Source organism: Oxyura jamaicensis, chromosome Z (genome assembly GCF_011077185.1).
Source record: "Oxyura jamaicensis isolate SHBP4307 breed ruddy duck chromosome Z, BPBGC_Ojam_1.0, whole genome shotgun sequence".
In the NCBI taxonomy this organism is placed as follows: Eukaryota; Metazoa; Chordata; class Aves; order Anseriformes; family Anatidae; genus Oxyura; species Oxyura jamaicensis.
The window spans coordinates 40,256,996-40,275,990 of NC_048926.1; the positions used below are offsets into that span (position 1 = coordinate 40,256,996).

General features: G+C 38.5%; 1 protein-coding gene across 4 annotated transcripts in view; it reads right to left on the reverse strand.

The window, feature by feature from the left end:
- The window catches only part of PRUNE2 (prune homolog 2 with BCH domain), a 146,516-nt gene that overhangs the window by 44,219 nt on the left and 83,302 nt on the right, over nucleotides 1-18,995 (reverse strand). For all 4 annotated transcript variants that reach the window (XM_035310258.1, XM_035310257.1, XM_035310256.1 and 1 more), the window contains exons 7-10: nucleotides 16,962-17,120; nucleotides 9,588-16,104; nucleotides 8,553-9,136; nucleotides 8,308-8,438 (exon numbers count right to left, since the gene is read on the reverse strand). In XM_035310258.1, coding sequence (XP_035166149.1) covers nucleotides 8,308-8,438; nucleotides 8,553-9,136; nucleotides 9,588-16,104; nucleotides 16,962-17,120 — 7,391 coding nt within the window. The remainder of the gene's footprint in view (nucleotides 1-8,307; nucleotides 8,439-8,552; nucleotides 9,137-9,587; nucleotides 16,105-16,961; nucleotides 17,121-18,995) is intronic.

Consider the following 18,995-nt stretch of genomic DNA (forward strand, 5'->3'; position numbering starts at 1 on the left):
TTCTGTTTGCATCAGTGGTTATAGAACACATGCATATTCAAACATGCTTTACATAATTTGTTCGGTTTGCAACTCAGCTATGGGAATGCATATGCAAATCTTTTTTTCTTTTTAAACACAATTCACAAAGCAGGGTGAATACTGGGAAGACAAAACTGTATCAGCAACAAGAAGCAAGGCTTGTAGCCTGTGCTCATGACTGTGTTTCTTAGGGGTCTGCTTGAAGGAAGGACATTTGTTCCCATGCAGTGCAGTCCCACAGCCTCCTTTTATAAAAGCCTGCTGGGGGTGCGGCCCTTAGAAATGCTAGTTGTTTTTTCTGAATGGAAAACAGCTTTCAATCCGGTTCCCTTACTGCTCAGTGGGGGTAAATTAGAAAGGCAAGAGGCCCTAGACTGCTTAACCTTTAGCTAGATTGTCCCTTCACACTATGAAACCCCTCCTTGAAGATGACCTAAATGAGAACTGGAGATGTGTCCACCTCATATTTCTAGGCCATAAGCAATCAAACACAAATAAAAACCTAATCATATTTTCTTTTGTCAGTACAGTTCCATGCACACCTACAGCACAGCATGAACAAAAATTCAGTAGTTCCCGACTTGATTGTCATGGTATTAGTAATCCTACTGAAAAACTTCTCCTAGTCTACTGCAGATGTCCTGGTAAATCAGTCCCCATTCACTATTTTAAAGAACAACAGATAAACACCAAGCATTTAAAGAAACACAACAATCATGACCAAAATTAAAATATACTTTCTAAAGATGACACTGCTGCAGAAATGTGATCTTTCATACTACTGCCACCTAACTACTAAACATGCATAAAGATGGGGATACTTTTAAGCACTTTTTCAAGTGAACAATTTTTAATTCATTTGAGATCGTAAGTGAAGATACCAGGAAGCTGCATACAGGAAGTATAGCTTTAAGGTATTTCTGTTCAGGAGAAATCATTAGCTGAATGACTGCTATGAAACTGGCAATATGGTAGAAGCTGCAGCCTTCATCCAATGTGCTCAGAATGACACAGATTGTCTTTGAGATTTTAGGAGTCTTTGCTGAGACTCATAAAATTCACTGGGGCTCACTGTAAAAGTCAGGTCTTGCATCAACAGGGTTAAGTTTGAAAGCTCATAATGCTTCAGGCTGAAATCTTGTCACTGATCACACAGGCTGGAATAAACTAATAAGTTAGTTAAATCAGAAAAATGTAGGGCTTCACATAGCAGGGTATTTTTTGATGTGGCCACTAAACCATACAAACATAGTCCAGGTCTTTTTGGTTAAGGAAAGCGTATCTATCAGCCCAGTCTCACAATTTAAGAAAAATCTCATGATCTCAGGTGAATTGTAGTAAATAGCTTTTCCTTGCTTTTTAAATTGTCTATCACTACAGTGTTTTCCTCTTAAAAGGTTAAAAGATTTTTAAACTACTTGGTATTTGGCATGTAAATATTAATGCTGTTTTTACAAAAATGGGATCATCACCATATTGGCTTCTTCTATTGTTTAACAGCTGGCTCTGCAATGGAAAACTGGGTTTTTAGTTTTAATTAATTTTCAACCTCCAGATGGTGATGGAAAATACTGTTTCACCCCAAAATTGATAACAAAAAAGATGGTTGTCATGACTTCATAGGCCAAATCAAGTATAGGGAAAGAAATGGTGTTATGAAAACACATGCACGAACAGCATATGTTATTACATTCATCAATTAAAATAAAAGCTTGCTAGTGAGATTTGCTGACATAAAACTAGATTGTTAGAAAAAAAATAGTTAATTTAATACCTATACTGTCAGGAAGTTCTCTGCTCTGAATCTGTCCCAGTGATTCTTTCATTTTCACAAAAGCAACATCCTTACAAAGTATAATGTAAGATGTATGACTTCTAGTATGCAATGTATATTACTACACTAATTATACTAGCACAATATATAACAGTGTAAAATACATCAGCTGTATAGCTTCCCACTGAAATCTCAAGTTCTGAGCCAGCAATCCTAACGAATTCTTGCTTATGCCAATCAAAACTTTTGTTTAATTTCATATCAATTTTTTACTTTTGTTATGAGGCATTAACTCTCATTTACATGGACCTGACTACAAGCAACCTTCTCAGTTGTTGCTTCTTTCCTTGTATGCTTATTTTTAACCTTTAAAAGCATGCTCCTCGTGTTTAGTGAATTGTCACACATCGTACCACCAAGAGGGAGACCTGAGTTCAACTCCTATTTCAAATCCATCATTATAGAGGTCAGTAGGAGATGGAAGCGCTACTGAAGCTGCATGTCTGGTCCCCAGAGAGACTGGAATTGCTTTCTAGTGAATTTGGCCAATTAATAAAAAATGACAGGAGTGAAAGACAACAGGCCCACTGGCATGCAGGGAAAAAAAAAAGGAAATAGGCATCCAAAGGGAAGTAAAGGTTACTTTGCAGAATGTGGCCTCTTAAATTTACAACAGATTTTCAATTCTTTAGGCTTATGAAATATAGCAGACTGTGTTGTCCATTAAAACAAGAAGCAAACTAGGGCTTACTTACCGTACTGGGCACAGCAATGGTTAAAGTGAGCTATTTTGGACATAGGCACTGGAAGAAGTAACTTTTCCAAAAATTTGCTATGCAAGCAAGCAGAAAAGAGTGATTCCTGCTTCTTTGTGAACATCAGGAGGAGAATATTTTTTTGTTGCTGTTGTTAGTGGATTAAATAAATCTTGGCAGTTGTTCAAATAAATTATTTTTTTTGCCACTCAGTTTTGCCACCAATTTTCCACAGTCTCCCCCAAACCTTCCAAACTTCAATGCCCATATCTCTATTGCTCTCACTGTCTCCTCAAGTGAATACATCACTTCAATGTACTTCCCTCAGCTCCTTCTAACTTTTCCTACTAAGGAAAGAATGAGAATCCTTCCCTATAGCAAAGACGAGCAAGAATGATCTGGTATATACAATCACACAATGTGAGAAGTGTGCAGATATGTAAAAGCTAGCATGGCATTCTCCCTCTGGCTCTCCACTACTGTGTCAGCTCCTAGCTTCACACAGTTATGTAAGACAGGCTAGTCTTCTATCAGGGAGAAAATTACCTTCAGCCCTCATAAATTTTATTCTTGGCTCACCTCCAGTAGCAGCAGCAGTGAAGTATGTTATCCTGCATACCCAACATTTGTATAATGCCGCCATGAATTCTTCCTTTCTAAATTTAGTCACCCTTGGCTGCTCACATATGGAAAGCTGTAAAGAAAAGCTGTTTTCTTTCTAGAAAGATTGACATTAATAATGTGTTATCAAATCTTTTTGTACTTTTTCATGAGGCCAAATAACCCCCTGCTGTTTATTATTTCTGGTGAAAGACAGATTTATATCTTCTCTTCAGTGCTCTAACACTAGCAAGCATCCTCATACTTCTCTTCCTGCTGCCTTTTTTTTTATTTTTATTTTTTATTTTTATTTTTTTCCAGCAGAGAAACAGAACAGGAGGGAAGAGCTTTACCACCATGTCACAGACTTTCTAAAAACAGGTGTCTCTTGGACACCTTGGAGATCAATGGAATGAAAGGGCCAGTGATCAGTAGACACCAAGTCTTTAATACACTTCTTCATTCTCCTTGTTTACACTTACTGCTTCAGAACTGTAATTTATTCTTCATAACAGTCAATTTTCATAGCCAAAATCACAGACACTTTCTGGATGAGTGACAAAAAAAAAAAAAAAAAGCACAGCAAACTGCATCTTTTAATGACCCTTATTCTACTACTCAAGCAACCTCAGCACCTACTTCAGTTCAGCAAGCAAGAACTTCAGTTTTACCTAAACTGTGACGTGAATATATTGTAGATTCAGAAAGGGGCTTATAAGACATTTTTTTTGAGTAAATGAACACTCTAACTCCATAAACCTTGGACTACCAATTCAGTTATCAATTGGTTGGGATGCCCCCATCATCTGCTTCAGTACAAATAACAAGTTCATTTTTTCTTCAGAGGTACTGTGTTTGTGCCATATTTAAGGATATGAAGGTGAAGTACATGCCTCAAAATAAGGTACCTACTTTCTATACAACCCCTAAGGGGTATGAAACAACAAACAGCAGGCCATAAGGAAAGCTTCCCCGTGGGAAGCACAGGATGCTCTACAGAAATATCTTGATTGTGACTGAAGTGACAATAAAGTCACTTCTAGGAGTACTGTCACAGAGAAGAATGTTTGTTACAGCCTCAGGTCCCTGAATTCAAATTTAATTGCATAAAGCAAAATTATTTAACAAAAAAAAAAAAAAAAAAAAAAAAAAAAACAAAAAACGTAATCTGTGCTCAGGGCAAAGATATACAGCCTTCAGATAAAGGATCATAAATTTTCTGATCCAAAGCTGGCTTAATTAAGCATAAGCTTAGAAATATTTAGTCAAAGCACGAGTCACATTTAGTGAAGCATCAAAGAAACTGCTGGGTCAAAATTATGGCCTTTCAGAAGTACAAGAAGTTAGGCAGAAGGACAGGTCTCTAACTCTCAGACTTTGGTTCAGTTCTACCAAAAGCCTGCTTCAGAGATGCAGATCTTCGGCAGAATCAGAGCCTGATAACAAGCACCATCAGGTTGTCCAGAAACTCTATGGTGATACAAAGAGAAAAGGAGAGTTTCTTCTCTCACATGACAACACTAGTGACACAACCTCCCATAGGGCTGACAGTTCTACTGGATCACGTTGTTTTAAGCTTTGCTGGCTAAGAAGGTCAATTAATTTCAGACTTGCAAGCTGCACCACTGAGGTATACTTACTTTAAGAAGGAACTTGTATTTCTAAATATGTCTCTGAAATGCATTAGTATCTCTAATTACATCCTTCTACATCAGTTGCTGTTTCTTCAGTAGTTTATGTAAGAGGTTTAATGAAATTGGCATATAATCCAGAAATAATTATTTCCATGTTTCTAATATGCTACTACAATATTTCTTTCTGTGTCTTATTTGGTTTCAAAGGGATCAAAGCCTCCATGGCCATGCCATGGGCACCTGTAGGAACATCTGCATGTGTCTCTGCTGCTACCTAAAAAGTTATTACCCAACCACCCAAACATATCAGCTTATTATATGTTTATTGAACATCAGCTACAAATCACAGGGGAACTTGAGGGGAAAACTGCACCATAAAGCAATCTCTATTAGGTATGAAGTCCTCACAGGAGAGGAATATTTTGAATAATATTAATGGTGCAGAATACTTCCATTACAGTTTGTACCTTACCAACTCAAGCATCTAACAACAGAACACAAACCCAAAGTAAAGTACATTTTAATGGTTCAGTGCTTCCATAATTACTTGTTAATGCAGATGCTGAATGACTTATTTGCTTTTCTTTACTTCTCTGGGCTTCAACGTAATTACTATTAAGGACAGAAATGGCCACTGAAAATACATTTGGTACATACAACAGTCACTGTTGATGCAGGTAACAAAAAATCCCACAGTGGAAGTTTCCCCAGGCTTTCCATACCAAGGATTGCTCTGTTCTTTCCTTGTGCAATGCATCATATCGCACCAGGCATTTAGCTGAAAACACACTGAATAGTCATTAATGTGGTCCAGTTTTTTTTTTTTTTTTTAAATTAATTCAGGAATCAGTATAAGGGAATATACTAAGCACTAATAATAATGAATTTTCTGCATCTGAAACATCAATGCAAACTACTGTTGTAGTAAAAGATTCAAGTTTTTACTCTGGAGATAAACATAAATTCCTAAGCAAAAGCAGAGCACTTTTTAAAGTGGATCCTGCAACTCATAGCAAAAGGGTGTTAAAAAAAAAAAAAAAAAAAAAGTTTTCTCAACTCCAAATGGTGTTGATTTGTACAAACCGTTTAAAAGCAGGCACATGGACCAGTTTTCTTTTTCACCTCTGGAACATTAGCATCACTGGCATGGGCATGTAAGCATAGCAACTCAAACCTTGGGATGCTGCCTGCATGTAATTAGTCAGCATGACTTAAGCAGGGTCAGCATCTGGCTGTGTTTAAAATTTTTTTTCCTTATTTATTTATTTATTTATTTATTTTTAATTAGACAAAGGATTTGAAAGCTGTTTTGTTCATGTAAGGTTTGCAGGCCTGCAATTAGCCAACACCTCTAAACAACCCATCCTATTTCCTGTCTCCCAGAAAAAGCTCCCAGAAAAGCTCCCAGAAAAAGCCTTCAAAACTAACGGAGAGCAAGGCTTTCAGCATGTGGGCTATTCCTAACAAGCAGACCATTCCAAAGTCAATGTTAGTTTTCCTAAGTAACATAAATCTCAAGCCACTTTTCCATACATTAATGTGGATTCCAAACAACTTCTTGGGGATTTTGGTTATTTTGCTTCTTCCAAATTTTTCTATTTGTAGACAATTTCAAATTTTTAAATTTTCCTTCCAGAATAAAAGTTATAAATTTGGTGGATGGGGTGGAACGGATATGTTGTGCCAACCAGTTTATTTTTGATAGTTTTAGGGTCAAGCACTCAGCGTTTACTTTACTTTAGACAGTACAGAACTCATCTCCTGCTGACACTGCTGACACTTTTTCTTGAGGCAGTAAAAGCTAACCTGCATCAAGAAAACTTGTCACTGCTCCACAGAAACTGAGCCCCTCTCATCACATATTCTCCTCAGTACTGTCTGCCTAGAAACTGAGGCAAATTTCAGCCAAAGACAGAGCTGGGGAGTAAAGTATATAACCCAGAGTACTTTCTGTCAGAACAATGTAAAGTCCCATACAGGTGCTTAAATTTAAGCCTGCAAGTAACATTGTTATAGTTCAGGGTTTCTGAAAATTTAGATTATCTTTAGAATTAAGCCAGAGTTTAGTGTCTGTTAAAAACTAGTGCAGCTTTATCAGTGTCTGATCTTGTGCTAACAACATGCTCTTTGAAAAATGTGTGAAAATATTTAGAGAGGAGGTATTTTAACAAGTCTGAGGGAAGATAAGGCACAGCCATTGAACTCTTCATTCTGGAAATGTTAATAGGACTTGAACTGCTATTTCTGGGTTAGTAAAAAACTGTGTTTTTCTATCAGAGACTATTGGTACATGTTGTTTTCATGGTTTTACTGTCATAGACAGGGATGCAAACTTTAAGGTGAAGAAGTGTACTGCTAAAATTGACAGCTGGTGAAAATACAAAAAAAAATCTATAAAATAAATTGCAAGTCAATTATAAACTGGTAATAGCAGTTGTGACGGTGATAAGTATTCTACACTGAAGTGCTTAGGAGAAATGTTTTAAAAAAATCAGTCTTACATTTCACAAGAAGAGCATGTTACCATGTTTCATACCACACATGTTCTTTAAGGTAAGTGCAGCTCAAAAAGAGAAATACATATGAAGAAGTTACACCCCTCAGTTTTATTGGTACTGGGAAGTTTCTTTTGCTGTTCACAAGAATTTCACTACATAAACACCCCGCCAGGTTCTTCTCTGAAAAACTGCAAGATGCCAAGGAGATCAAGCTTCCACACTTGCATCTCTGGGGCTACCCCAGAAGTCCACAGTAGCTGTTACAACCTCCTGTCTGTAAAACATGAGGAGGCAACAAAAGAAGCACCAAAGCACTACAGTACATGGAGTCCAGAGCCAGGGTCATCTCCTTCTCTGTCTGGTGACAGTCTGTAATCCTGCCTATACAGAGGCTGCATGTCCCCCTGAAGGATGCACAAATCTTGTCTCAACTGCCAAGCCAGTCAGCACAGAAAGAAATGCTGCTCTGATCTGACTACAACTTGAAAATAATTGCAAAGATGGTAATTCTCCAACATCCTTTACTTTCTTCCATAAGCAGTATCTTATTCATACTCTACGTATCTACTCCCTCCCATCTTCCTACCGAACATTTTTCCACAAGGCAGGAATAGTGCTTCACTTCAGTGCCTCCACAGTCTCATCACTGGCATTGCATCTGGATGAGCAATACCAGCAGTAGTAGTCCTGGGGGTTCCCTGGCCACAGCTGTTTAAGACTTAAAGGCAGATTATGAAGTCTGTGGGACTTCATTAATGAAGATGGACTTACTTCTGCAAGGAAGTGGTGTTTTACTATCTTCCTGCATTAGAAGAGAGTCCTAACTTGACTCATATTCAAGAGATCAAGAATCAAGACTCTGTTTTAACCCACGGAGGAATATAGAGATACTTAAACCGCATAAATAAAAGTAATACTTCAGACTTGAAAGTCCTGCAATCTAATTGAAATCTTATACACTTTAATAACATGGACAATGAGTAAACAGAAGACTTTTGAAAGGAAATGAGTAGTTTTTTCCTTACCCTGATTTTCGACTCAGTTCTCTTTCAGTGTTGAGAAACACTGTTTCTTCTTTAATTTCTTGCTCTGCTGCTATGTTATTTCCGAGACTCTGTTGAGAGTTTGCTTCTGACGTAGCATCACCACCAGCCACCTGCAACACAAAAGCATGTGTTCTTGTGATGTTCATACTCTCGTCCTCAGTAGACAGACCATCCAAGGGAGAGCAGCCCTCATGTTCAAATGATTTTGGAAAAGAAATTTCTACCTGAGATTCTGGTTGAGCGTCAAGAATCAATTCCTGTGCTACGGCAGCTTCCACTTCTTTGCCAGAATGTCCAGACCCTGTTTTTGTCATCTCTGACTCTGCAGAAATTTCTGCAGGTGATACATCACTAACTTCATTCTGGCCCAATATAATCCAGCCCTCATCTTGCCCACAGCTTTCCTGTGATCTCCTTTCATCATCCACTTTTTGGGGTACGACAGAAGAGCTTGTCTCATCTAAGTCCCATTCAGTCTCACAAACAGACTGGTCTTCCCTTTTGTTTATTATGGAGATCGGCTGAAGGGTATCCAAGGAGCCTGGTGAAATGTGTTCATGCAATTCTGTTTGTTCAGCTACATTAGCCTCTTGAAATGCAAAATCACTTTCTTTTGTTTCAAGCATATCCTTTTCTGAAGGTATATTTTCTTCCTCAGTAACAAGGATGTAATCCATATCCAGTGAAGCTGGATCTCTGTGCGCTTGTATCTTCACATCTTCCTTACTTTCCGTACTTTCCAGTTCAGGGCTCTCAGAGGAATTTCTCAGCTTATTCTCCCTACAAAGCAGGGAGTCAGTGCCAGCTTCTAAAAAAAAAGGCAAACACAAACTCTTTTTAGTTTTTGCATTATCGTTTTAGTCACCATGATTTCTTTAAATCAGTATTGTGAGAGAGCTTTTCTCAGTTTGCTTTGAGAGCCTCTGTTAATGTGTACTTGAATTTTATAACATCATCATCATTATTATTGTTAAAGATTATACATTAACACCATAATCACTCCTAAGGGACAATAATTCAGTGTCCCATAGACCCTGTATGAACAACAGAAGTAATGTCCCTACTGCAGTGTTTAAAGGGTTTAGATCTGTCTAGAAGCGTGATGCTAGAGGTGTTCTCCAGTTAATGAGCTTTGTACACTGGGGGGACACAAACTTCAAACTTCACTCAAAGCCTCAACATTCAGCAGTAATTCTCCAGCCATTTCCCTCTTTCTTTGTGCTATGAACTTGGTCTGGAAAGAGTGCAGGTTTTCTTACCATCAGGTGATTCTTTATCTCCACCTGGCGGTGACTCGAGATCAGTTGTTTCTGGTTCAGATTTTCCTTTCAGAATCTCAGAAGCTCCTAGAGTTACTTCAGGCTCTAAGAGTGAAGCTACTGACGTGCAATTCTCCTGAAGATCCTCTGTGGATATGTCGGATACTTGATCTTTGATGCTGTTGTCTTTGATGATTAGGATGCCTCCAGCAGCTTCTGAAGGGGTAAGCAGTGGAAAAGGCTTTTCCAAAGAAACGCTTTCACAAAATGGCTGCTGTAACAAGAGCTCATCCTTCTCACACTCTCTGCTGCTAGAGGGTTTGGCATCAAAAGACACATAGGATGGTGGAGTGCATGTTGCTGGTGACTGATCACTGGGCACTTCCTTAAACACAGGAACATCATTCTCAATTACTTCTTCGTTTTCTTTCACTATGTCATCTACCACTTGATTATTTGAATCAGATTCATGGCCTTCATTATCACCAGGCAGAAAGGATTTGGGAAAGAATATCTGTGCATCACTTGATTCCCTGTCTGCTGTTTCACTGCCTGCTAGTTCCAGTATGTTAATTTCACCACATGTGCTCACTGGGGTACTAGTGACTGATGCGTTAAGGATGTTATGTTCTACCCCTGTCTCAGATCCATCCACATATTCTTCTGGTATGTCCAGCTCATCACCAGTTATTGTCATATGGTCAATATCAGAATATATTCCAGCTTCAGCCAAAGCACTTGTTTCTTGTAGGCTTTGTTCTGCCCTATCAGGAAGACTGAAATCCATGGGAACAAAATGTGTTTGGAAGGTCACTATTTGAGCTGAATCAGGTGGTATTCCTTGCTGGTTTGCAGGAGTATAACTTCCATGGGATGTGTCTTTCAGATCTAAGGACGTTGCTCCTAAAACTTCACTGGGGATTTCAACAGACTCAGCCGGCTCAGTAACAACTTCGTTTTGTAGACTACATTTCAGAATTGCAAATTCTGAAGGCTCGTGAGTATTAGAAGAGTCTAACTGATAGGATTCATCATCCTTTCCCTGATCATGGTCTTGGGGACCATTACTTTCAGACTCTGCCTCTACCTTCTGCAATACGAACTGACAGTTTAAATCAGCATCTGCATCTTCACTCATATTTGACTGGGTGTGAATGAGCTGACTATTTTCAGCTTCAGGATCCACGCTAATTTGAGAAGACAGGATAGAGGAATGCTTAACTTCATGCTCTTGGCACACATCTGGACTGCTTGATGCCTCAGAACTATTGTCTTGGTCACAATGACTTAACAGATCAGGATTTTCACTATCTGATTTCAAAGTGACAAGCTGCTCAGCATTAGTCCACAGGTCAGGTTCCACTGAAAACAACTGATTATTTTCTTGTGTGTTATCTTGTAAAATATCTGGGATAACTGCTGTTTGGGGAGCCAATACACTCCATCCTGGACTTGACTTCTCTGTCATTTCAAAAGATAAGTCTTCTACAAGAAAAGCACCTGGCAGGGGGGTGTGCACTTCTAAAGTTTCACGGGTGTCTGGATGTTGTTCCTGAGGAATGAGACTTGCATTTCTCTCATTGTTTTTTGGTAGATCAAGAACTGTGTTTTCTTGAACTGCTGTACTTGACATACCTAGTTGATAATCTGAAAAAGGATTCTGTGAAGTCAATTGATTTCCCTCATCTGCAGGAAATATTTGCTCTTTCAAGACCCTTTCTTCTTTATCTAGTACAAAAGGATCAAATTGTTTGAACTCTACAATGTCTTGATTTACTTGACTATCAGAAATATTCACAGGATGTATTAGTTTTTCATTTTCTCCTCCAACACAGCAAAGGTGGGGAGGCTGATTTCTATCATTATCTGTTTCAATGAAATACGCTTCTGTTAGTTCTTCATTTTGTGAAGGTGACCTGCGGGACTCTTCCTTACTGTCTGTAAATTGTTCTTTTACAGAGTGACTTGAAAGAGAATACTGGTCTTCCACAGGCTTTTCTTCAAAAGTTGGTGAATTCCACCATTCTGAACTACCATGTGGAAAATCAAATGTTCCTACAGTGGATTTTGGATCAGTTCTTAAATCAGCTTCTAGTGACATACTCCACGTATCTGCAGCTTCTGAAGAATAGCCTTCCTTATAACCAACAGCAAAAGTCCTTGTGGTATCTTCATTCATTTGATACAAATGTGAGTCCTCTGTGCTACACATTTTTTCACCGAAAATACTCACATCATGTTTATTCTGAAGTGTTTCCTGGTGATCTAAATATTCAGAATTCTCATTATACTTCATTACAGTCAAGTTTTCCTGTGACACAATACCAGCTTCAATTGTTTCATTTAAGATATCTGTCTGGATCTCCTCTCCCACCTCAGTTTTTGCATCTAAATCATCTTTGTTTGTTTCAGGACATCTTGCACTAGATTGTGCATAATCCTCTCCAGTTTCAGATGCTTTGTTTTCAGAAGTGGAATCTTCATTCTTTAGTTCTGGACATGCCTCTGAATTCTCTGAATCCTCATTTATTTCAGGACTTGATAAAGAAGATACAGTATCATCATCTACATGGGCATTCCAAAAATCTAAGCTTTTAGGAACTTTGTTCTGTTCAGCACTTGTTTCAAATCCTTCTTGAAATTCATTCCCAAATTCTTTTATTTTACAAGCATCCTCAAGATTTTCACCACTTGTGTCTCTACTTTCTTTGTGATGACTGGCAACTGGAAGGTCTCCCCACACATTCACAGATGTATCACTTAAATCAGGACTTGTTCCACTTGAGTGTGTATAATCATTTATTGAACCACTCCATACATTATCTTCTTCCAAATAACTTTTGATCTGTATATCCTTTGAAATGCTGCTTGTGGTGTTTGCCATTTCATGGACTTCACTTGCCTCAGAATTTGTTGCAGAAGACTTCAAATCTTCACATTGCAGTAAATTCCAAGCAGTTTTGGGAAAACTGTCATTAAGTGCTACACAAAGCTCTCTGCAAAGATTATTATCAGATTCTAAATCTTGAGAATTTTCATTTCTCCTTGAAGCTATTTCATGTGAAAATAAATTTACCACCATAGACATATCTGTGATGTCAGGAACACTTACATATTCAGCAGGACTCTTCTGACAGTTAATTTGTGGAGACTCTACTATGAAAACCTTTTCATGACCGCTGTTTAGTTCTGAGCTATTTTCAAAAGATACTAACTCAGAAGTGTCTGTATTGTTAAGAACCACATTATGTAAGCTGTCTCTCACTTCTTCCAGTGCTTCTGGTGGTTCATTCATCAAAGGAATCGATGTGGCTAAGTCACAAACAGTCTTTCCAGAGTCATACCAGATGCCTGATATTCCAGGCATTTTAGAAGAATTAGTTTCAGGATTATCACTACCCTTATGAGAATTTTCAGAGATACTTTCCATCTCAGGACTTATTGCACCCTCTATAACTATAGTCTCCTTTTCATCCTTCTCACTAAGTGGCTGAGTTGTTTCACTACAACTATAGTTTTGTGGACTGGAGTCACCTAAAGATTCGTAATTCCTGTCTTCCTCAGCAACACTTAAAGACTCTGCAACATTGTGCAACAATTCTCTCTTCTCTTCATGACTGATAAGATTAGTTTGATTGGTAAATGACTCATTCTCTGTGACTAAGTCTTCTAGACTAACACTATTCCTCATTTTTTCTAGGAAGCTGGGAACTTCAGAAGTTGACCTGTTTTCTTCTGAATCTGCATTACATGAAAATTCACTGTCATCTTGTACAGGTTCGTTACAAATGTCAGTAATAGTTTGCTTTCCATTTGTGTCATCTGTTCTCATATATTTCTCTTCCTCTTCCTGAGAGATGACAACGACGTTGTCACAGCCTTCCTCACAATCCTGTTCACTTTGTAAACTCCATGAGTTCAGCTGCTGCTCTGAATGCTGGCTATTCAGCTTTTCATCAACATCACCAGTATTCTTTGGTGCCTCCTTACTTAGTATTTCACTTCCTAAGTCACGTGTTTTCAGAGCCGAACTATCCCCAGCATCTAAAGTCAGCATAGATGTGTCTGTGTCTTCTACAAGAACACTGGTCTCTGTTTCTACATTTACAGATGAAGTCTGTCCAGTATTTAATTCATTCTGTGGTGGTGATAAGTCATTCACTGTTTGATTGTATACTGGTGTTACTCTTCTGTTTTCAGATACAGAAAAGTTACTTCCATTGTTATATATCTCAGTTGAAAAATATTGATTAGTTGCCTGTTCTGAATTAAGTAAAGGCTTAGCAGAGGTAGAATGAGCAGTAATTTCAGAATTTCTTTCTTGTAACTGGGCAACATTATTTAGGGGTGTGTTCCAGATGTCTGTGTCCATTGGGTTTGAAAAAGTCATGTTTCTAGGAGATAATGGTTCATTATTTGCTTTCTCAAGTGCTTTTGATTCAACCCAATTTGGGTTTATCAATTTATCAGTAACTGTTGTTTGGTCAAAATCTTTGCCCTCATTTTCTCCTTCATCTTCCACATATGTAGGTGATATATATGAATCAGATGTTGAGTAACTGGTGTCTGGTGGTGAAACAACTAAATCTTCACCTATGTTTGATGAACTAAGATCTGAGCGTTTATATGAGAAAGTATCATCCCAGGGCACCACTATTTCTGTTACTTCTTTCCTGATGTTTTTATCATATATATTCCAGGCCTCTATATTTTCAAATTGTTTTGGTCTATGTTTAGTGTCACCTAACAGAGTGTTTTTCTCTGTTTGTAATCTGGAATTATTTTGCATATTGTTGATACCAGAATTTGTATTTTCAGATATTCCATATTCTTCTAGTGAATAATATCTTTCTTTATCCCAGGCTTCTGGAGATATCTGGACAGGTGGATTTTCAGTCTCATTGTCCGTTGTGATCTCTGAAGAATCTGATAAACTAGTTTTTGGTATGGCCCATTCCTCAGGAACATTCACTGATTTTTTTTCTCTATCCAATTTTGGCATGTTCCATAAATTTTCTGAGGATTTAGCAATGTCTTCTGCATTAAATTTAATCCAGGCTTCGTAAGAGTCTCCAGCTAGCTGACTAACTTTCCCTTCACCACTGCACCATGCATCTGACATCACAGGTGTTGGCTGACTGACCCTCCATGGGTCAGTAAAATTCTCTGGTTCTTGCTCTGTCTCCTCTAAAGAAGTAGCTTGCAAACACAAATCTTCACTGTTTTCCTCTTTGTTCTCCTGTTTCTGATTGTCTTGTTTAAACTGATTATCCCACAGACCTGGTCTCATGTATTCTATTTGCTTTGGCTGCTTTTGGAGGAATACAGAATCTGATGCTCTTCTGTCAACATGTTCTCGTAGCAATGGACTTGTGTTACAATCCTTCCATAAGACAGGGCTATGAAATACAGATTCCTGCTCACTTGAACTCCATGTGTCCACATTTCGGGACTCTAGGTCAAAGCCATCCCACCAGCTTCCATATCTAACACGAGACTGAGAATACTTTGTGCCATCTATTTCACTAATTTTTTTAATGACATCTTGTGGGAAAAACAAAGGCTGCCCATTATTTAATGGTGAAGTTTCTACTAGACTGTTCATAGGAGTTGGTGGAATTCTCGAATCAGAAGATTTCAACATTTCTGGTGAGGAAGAATCACCTTCAACTAAGTTGATCAAACTTGAAGTTTTTTCACACATTTCTCCTGGATTCTCATCAAATTCAGCTAAATTGTCTTCCTCATTTGCTGTCATAAGTAAGTCAGTTGAATAATTTGCTGTATCACTTTCTAACAGGTTTGCCTCATCAAGTTCTTTCTGCACAGTGAGTTGTTGTCCTTCTGATGAATCACTATTAAGGAAATAGTCATCTGCTGGAGAACAGTCAACAGAACGAGAAGATGACTCAGATGGAGCTGTAACCACAGGTGCTAGATCAAAATTGAAAAGGTCAAAGTTGTCGCTGTTGTCTCTAGATTGAGGTTTTTGTTCTTCTGCTATTACTCCTTCAGGAATAGGGCTGTAGGAATCAAAGCCAGGCAGAAGACTATGATGGGAAGCACCACCTTCTGCAACGGGGCTGTCATCACTAAGGAAAACAGAGCTCTCCTTGGAAGACCGGCTGCTTCTAATGGTAGCCAACCCACTGTCTGGACTCACAAGATCTACATTAAGATCAACATGGGCTTGTATGGATCCATTTAGATCTTGAGAATTTTCTATAAAATTGGCAGAACTGGGCTGTGGTTCTACATCAGAACCGTACAACTCCATAATACCAGAAGATCCTTGTGAAAGTGGAGCGCTCCCAGCAACTGCTTCAGTTGAAGAAGTTCTACTGTTTGATACCATTTCTGGTTGTCTTCTATTTATGACTTCCTTAATGAGAAGAAAAATTTGATCACAGGTCACCAAAGAATTTTCTTGACGATAAATAAGAATTTGGTCACATCCACATTCTAGAGGATCCAACTCCAAACAAGGATTCTGACATTCTTCTAATTCACAGCAAATCTGTTGAAAAATAGGATGTTTCAAATGCCATTGCAATCATAGGTACCAGGGCACAGTGTTGTCTACTTCACTGTGCAACAATCATACCTATCTATTCATGTTAATCTGTTTATTTGCCATTTGACTACAACAGTCTTTTTATGAACCCTAAATAGATGAAATATTAAAATTAAATTTTAATACAAAATACATATTATATAATTGGTCAGAATGTTTACCTGAAGTGGTAGTATTTGACTTTCAAGTTCACTTCTCATTAGTAAAAAAATATCTAAATAAATGTTTAGTTGTTGCCTTAAGATTTCTGAGTTTTTAAGACCAAGAAAAAGGTACAAGAAGTTGCCCCCTGGAATGAATTCCTCAGTTTGGGAACAAATATATGGGAAATAAAATGAACAGCATCTGACTGGATAAACTAACATTCTAGAAATAATTTGGGTTCATTTCAGAGCTTAAATTATTTAGCAATAAAATACACTGACATGAGTTCTGGTCATTACCATTTACAATGTGTTTGCTTATGACCCACTGTCAAGGTTCAATTGTGTAGATCACAACAGAAAACCAAGACAAAACCAGCAAAAAAAAGATCATCCTGTTTTAACTAAGCTGAAAAGTATTATGTCTTATTGTATTTCTTGTGACTATTCAGTATTTTTATTAGGCTAGTCTGAAATAATCATAAATCTTGCATTTTGCGTCATGTAAATAATGCCAACATTTCAAATAACTACTCAGTTTCCAGACAAATGTAGTTACTTCTTAGCTCCACTTAATTATCCAACACTTCACCATTAACTAGTTTAAAAAATACTTTTCAGGAAAAACATTTTTAGATTCTTTTTCCAGGTACTTACTTGATTGCCTAGCTCTAAGTTTTCCGAGTATACTGCAATTTGCCGTTTCATTTGCTCCTCGTCTGACAAAGAGTTGGCCAAAATGACAAGTACATCAAACCCATATTTATCTATGAATGCTTTCAGATCACCAAGGAGACTCCTGTGTAACACACAGTCCTGAAATATGGGAAGAAATGTAAAGAAACATCAGCATATTTTCCTAGCTCATCCCATCCAAATCTGTAATGAAAATATCCAGAAATGTTGGTATACCTCAGTTGCTGTAACTGGCAATAAAATTCCACTTAGACTAGTGTAATGTAGAATTGTCTAGATTTTGCAATATAAACCATACATCCCTCTTTCTGGCCAGAGGACATAATGCACAAAGTGTTAATATCCCTCTTCAGTCATCACTTCAGACAACTCAAAATGAAAAAATTCTCAGAAATTTTACTTTTGCCATTATGCTTCTATTTGTATTTGAGATTTTTTTTGTCAACTTCAAGTAAGCACAATGTCATATGCTATAATTGTTCTGATGCTGCCAAGCTACACTAGTCCTGAATAAACAGCAGTTCATCATAAACAGAAAACAACTGTATATGCAGATTGGCATGTTATTCCCTTGCATCTGTCTCCTACCTGATAAATTACTGTTTTGGTAAGATATATACAAATACTATTCATTAATCTGCTCAGATATGTCCACAAAATGTGTCTCCCTCCCTGTAAGTTGAACTTAAAACAATCTATTTGTCAAATGCTTTGGAAGTAGATTCTTTCCTAGATTAGTAATGAAGTTCTGCTTTGATGTTTGCGTAGCACTTCAGAATTAGTTTTATGTGAGATTCATGCAGATTACTGCACAAGCAGAAGTCAGCTACCAGTTTACTGGCAGACATTCAGATATGAAACCTGAATAGGGAAATACAGTGAAGAATTGTGGGGAATAAAGTTTGAATGTCTAAATTGTTAACATTTTTTGAAGGCACAAGTATTGGGTATATTTGAAAAAGTCCCAAAATATGCTTAAGCATGTGGAAGTGACCTTAGTTATTCCAGTCCTAAACACAGTTAGAATACTTACAAACTGTTGGAATAAAAAATTTGAACTAGAACAGATTCAAGACTATCTGAAGATCCTCCTTAATATATATAAGATCATAGAATCATAGAGTATCCCGAGTTGGAAGGGACCCATGAGGATCATCAAGTCCAACTCCTGGCACCGCACAGTTCAACCCAAAAGTTTAGGTCATGTGACTAAGTGCACAGTCCAATCGCTTCTTAAATTCAGACAGGCTTGGTGCAGTGACTACTTCACTGGGGAGCCTGTTCCAGTGTGCAACCACCCTCGCAGTGAAGAACCTCTTCCTGATGTCCAGCCTAAACCTCCCCTGCCTCAGCATAACACCGATCCCGCGGGTCCTATCACTTGGTGTTTATGGAAAATAGGTCACCTGCCTCTCAACTCCCCCTCGTGAGGAAATTGTAGGCTATGATGAGGTCCCCCCTCAGCCTCCTCTTCTCCAGGCTGAACAGGCCCAGTGACCTCAGCCACTCCTCACTTGTCTTCCCCTCTAGGCCCTTCACCATCTTCATCACCCTCCTCTGGACACTCTCCAACAGCTGAATGTCCTTTTTGTACTGTGGTGCCCAGAACTGCACACAGTACTCGAGGTGAGGCCGCAGCAGCGCAGAGTAGAGCGGGATGATCACTTCCCTCGACCGACTAGCAATGCCGTGCTTGATGCACCCCTGGTATGCACCCAGGTATGGTTGGCCCTCCTGGCTGCCAGGGCACACTGCTGGCTCATATTCGACTTGCTGTCAACCACAACCCCCAGATCCCTCTCTGCGGGGCTGTTCTCCAGCATCTCGTTGCCCAGTCTGTACATATAGCCAGGGTTGCCCTGTCCCAGGTGCAGGACCCAGCACTTGCTTTTGTTAAACTTCATGTGGTTGGTGAATGCCCAGCTCTCCAATCTGTCCGGATCTCTCTGCAAGGCCTTTCCACCCTCATCCGAGTCCACAACTCCTACAAGTTTG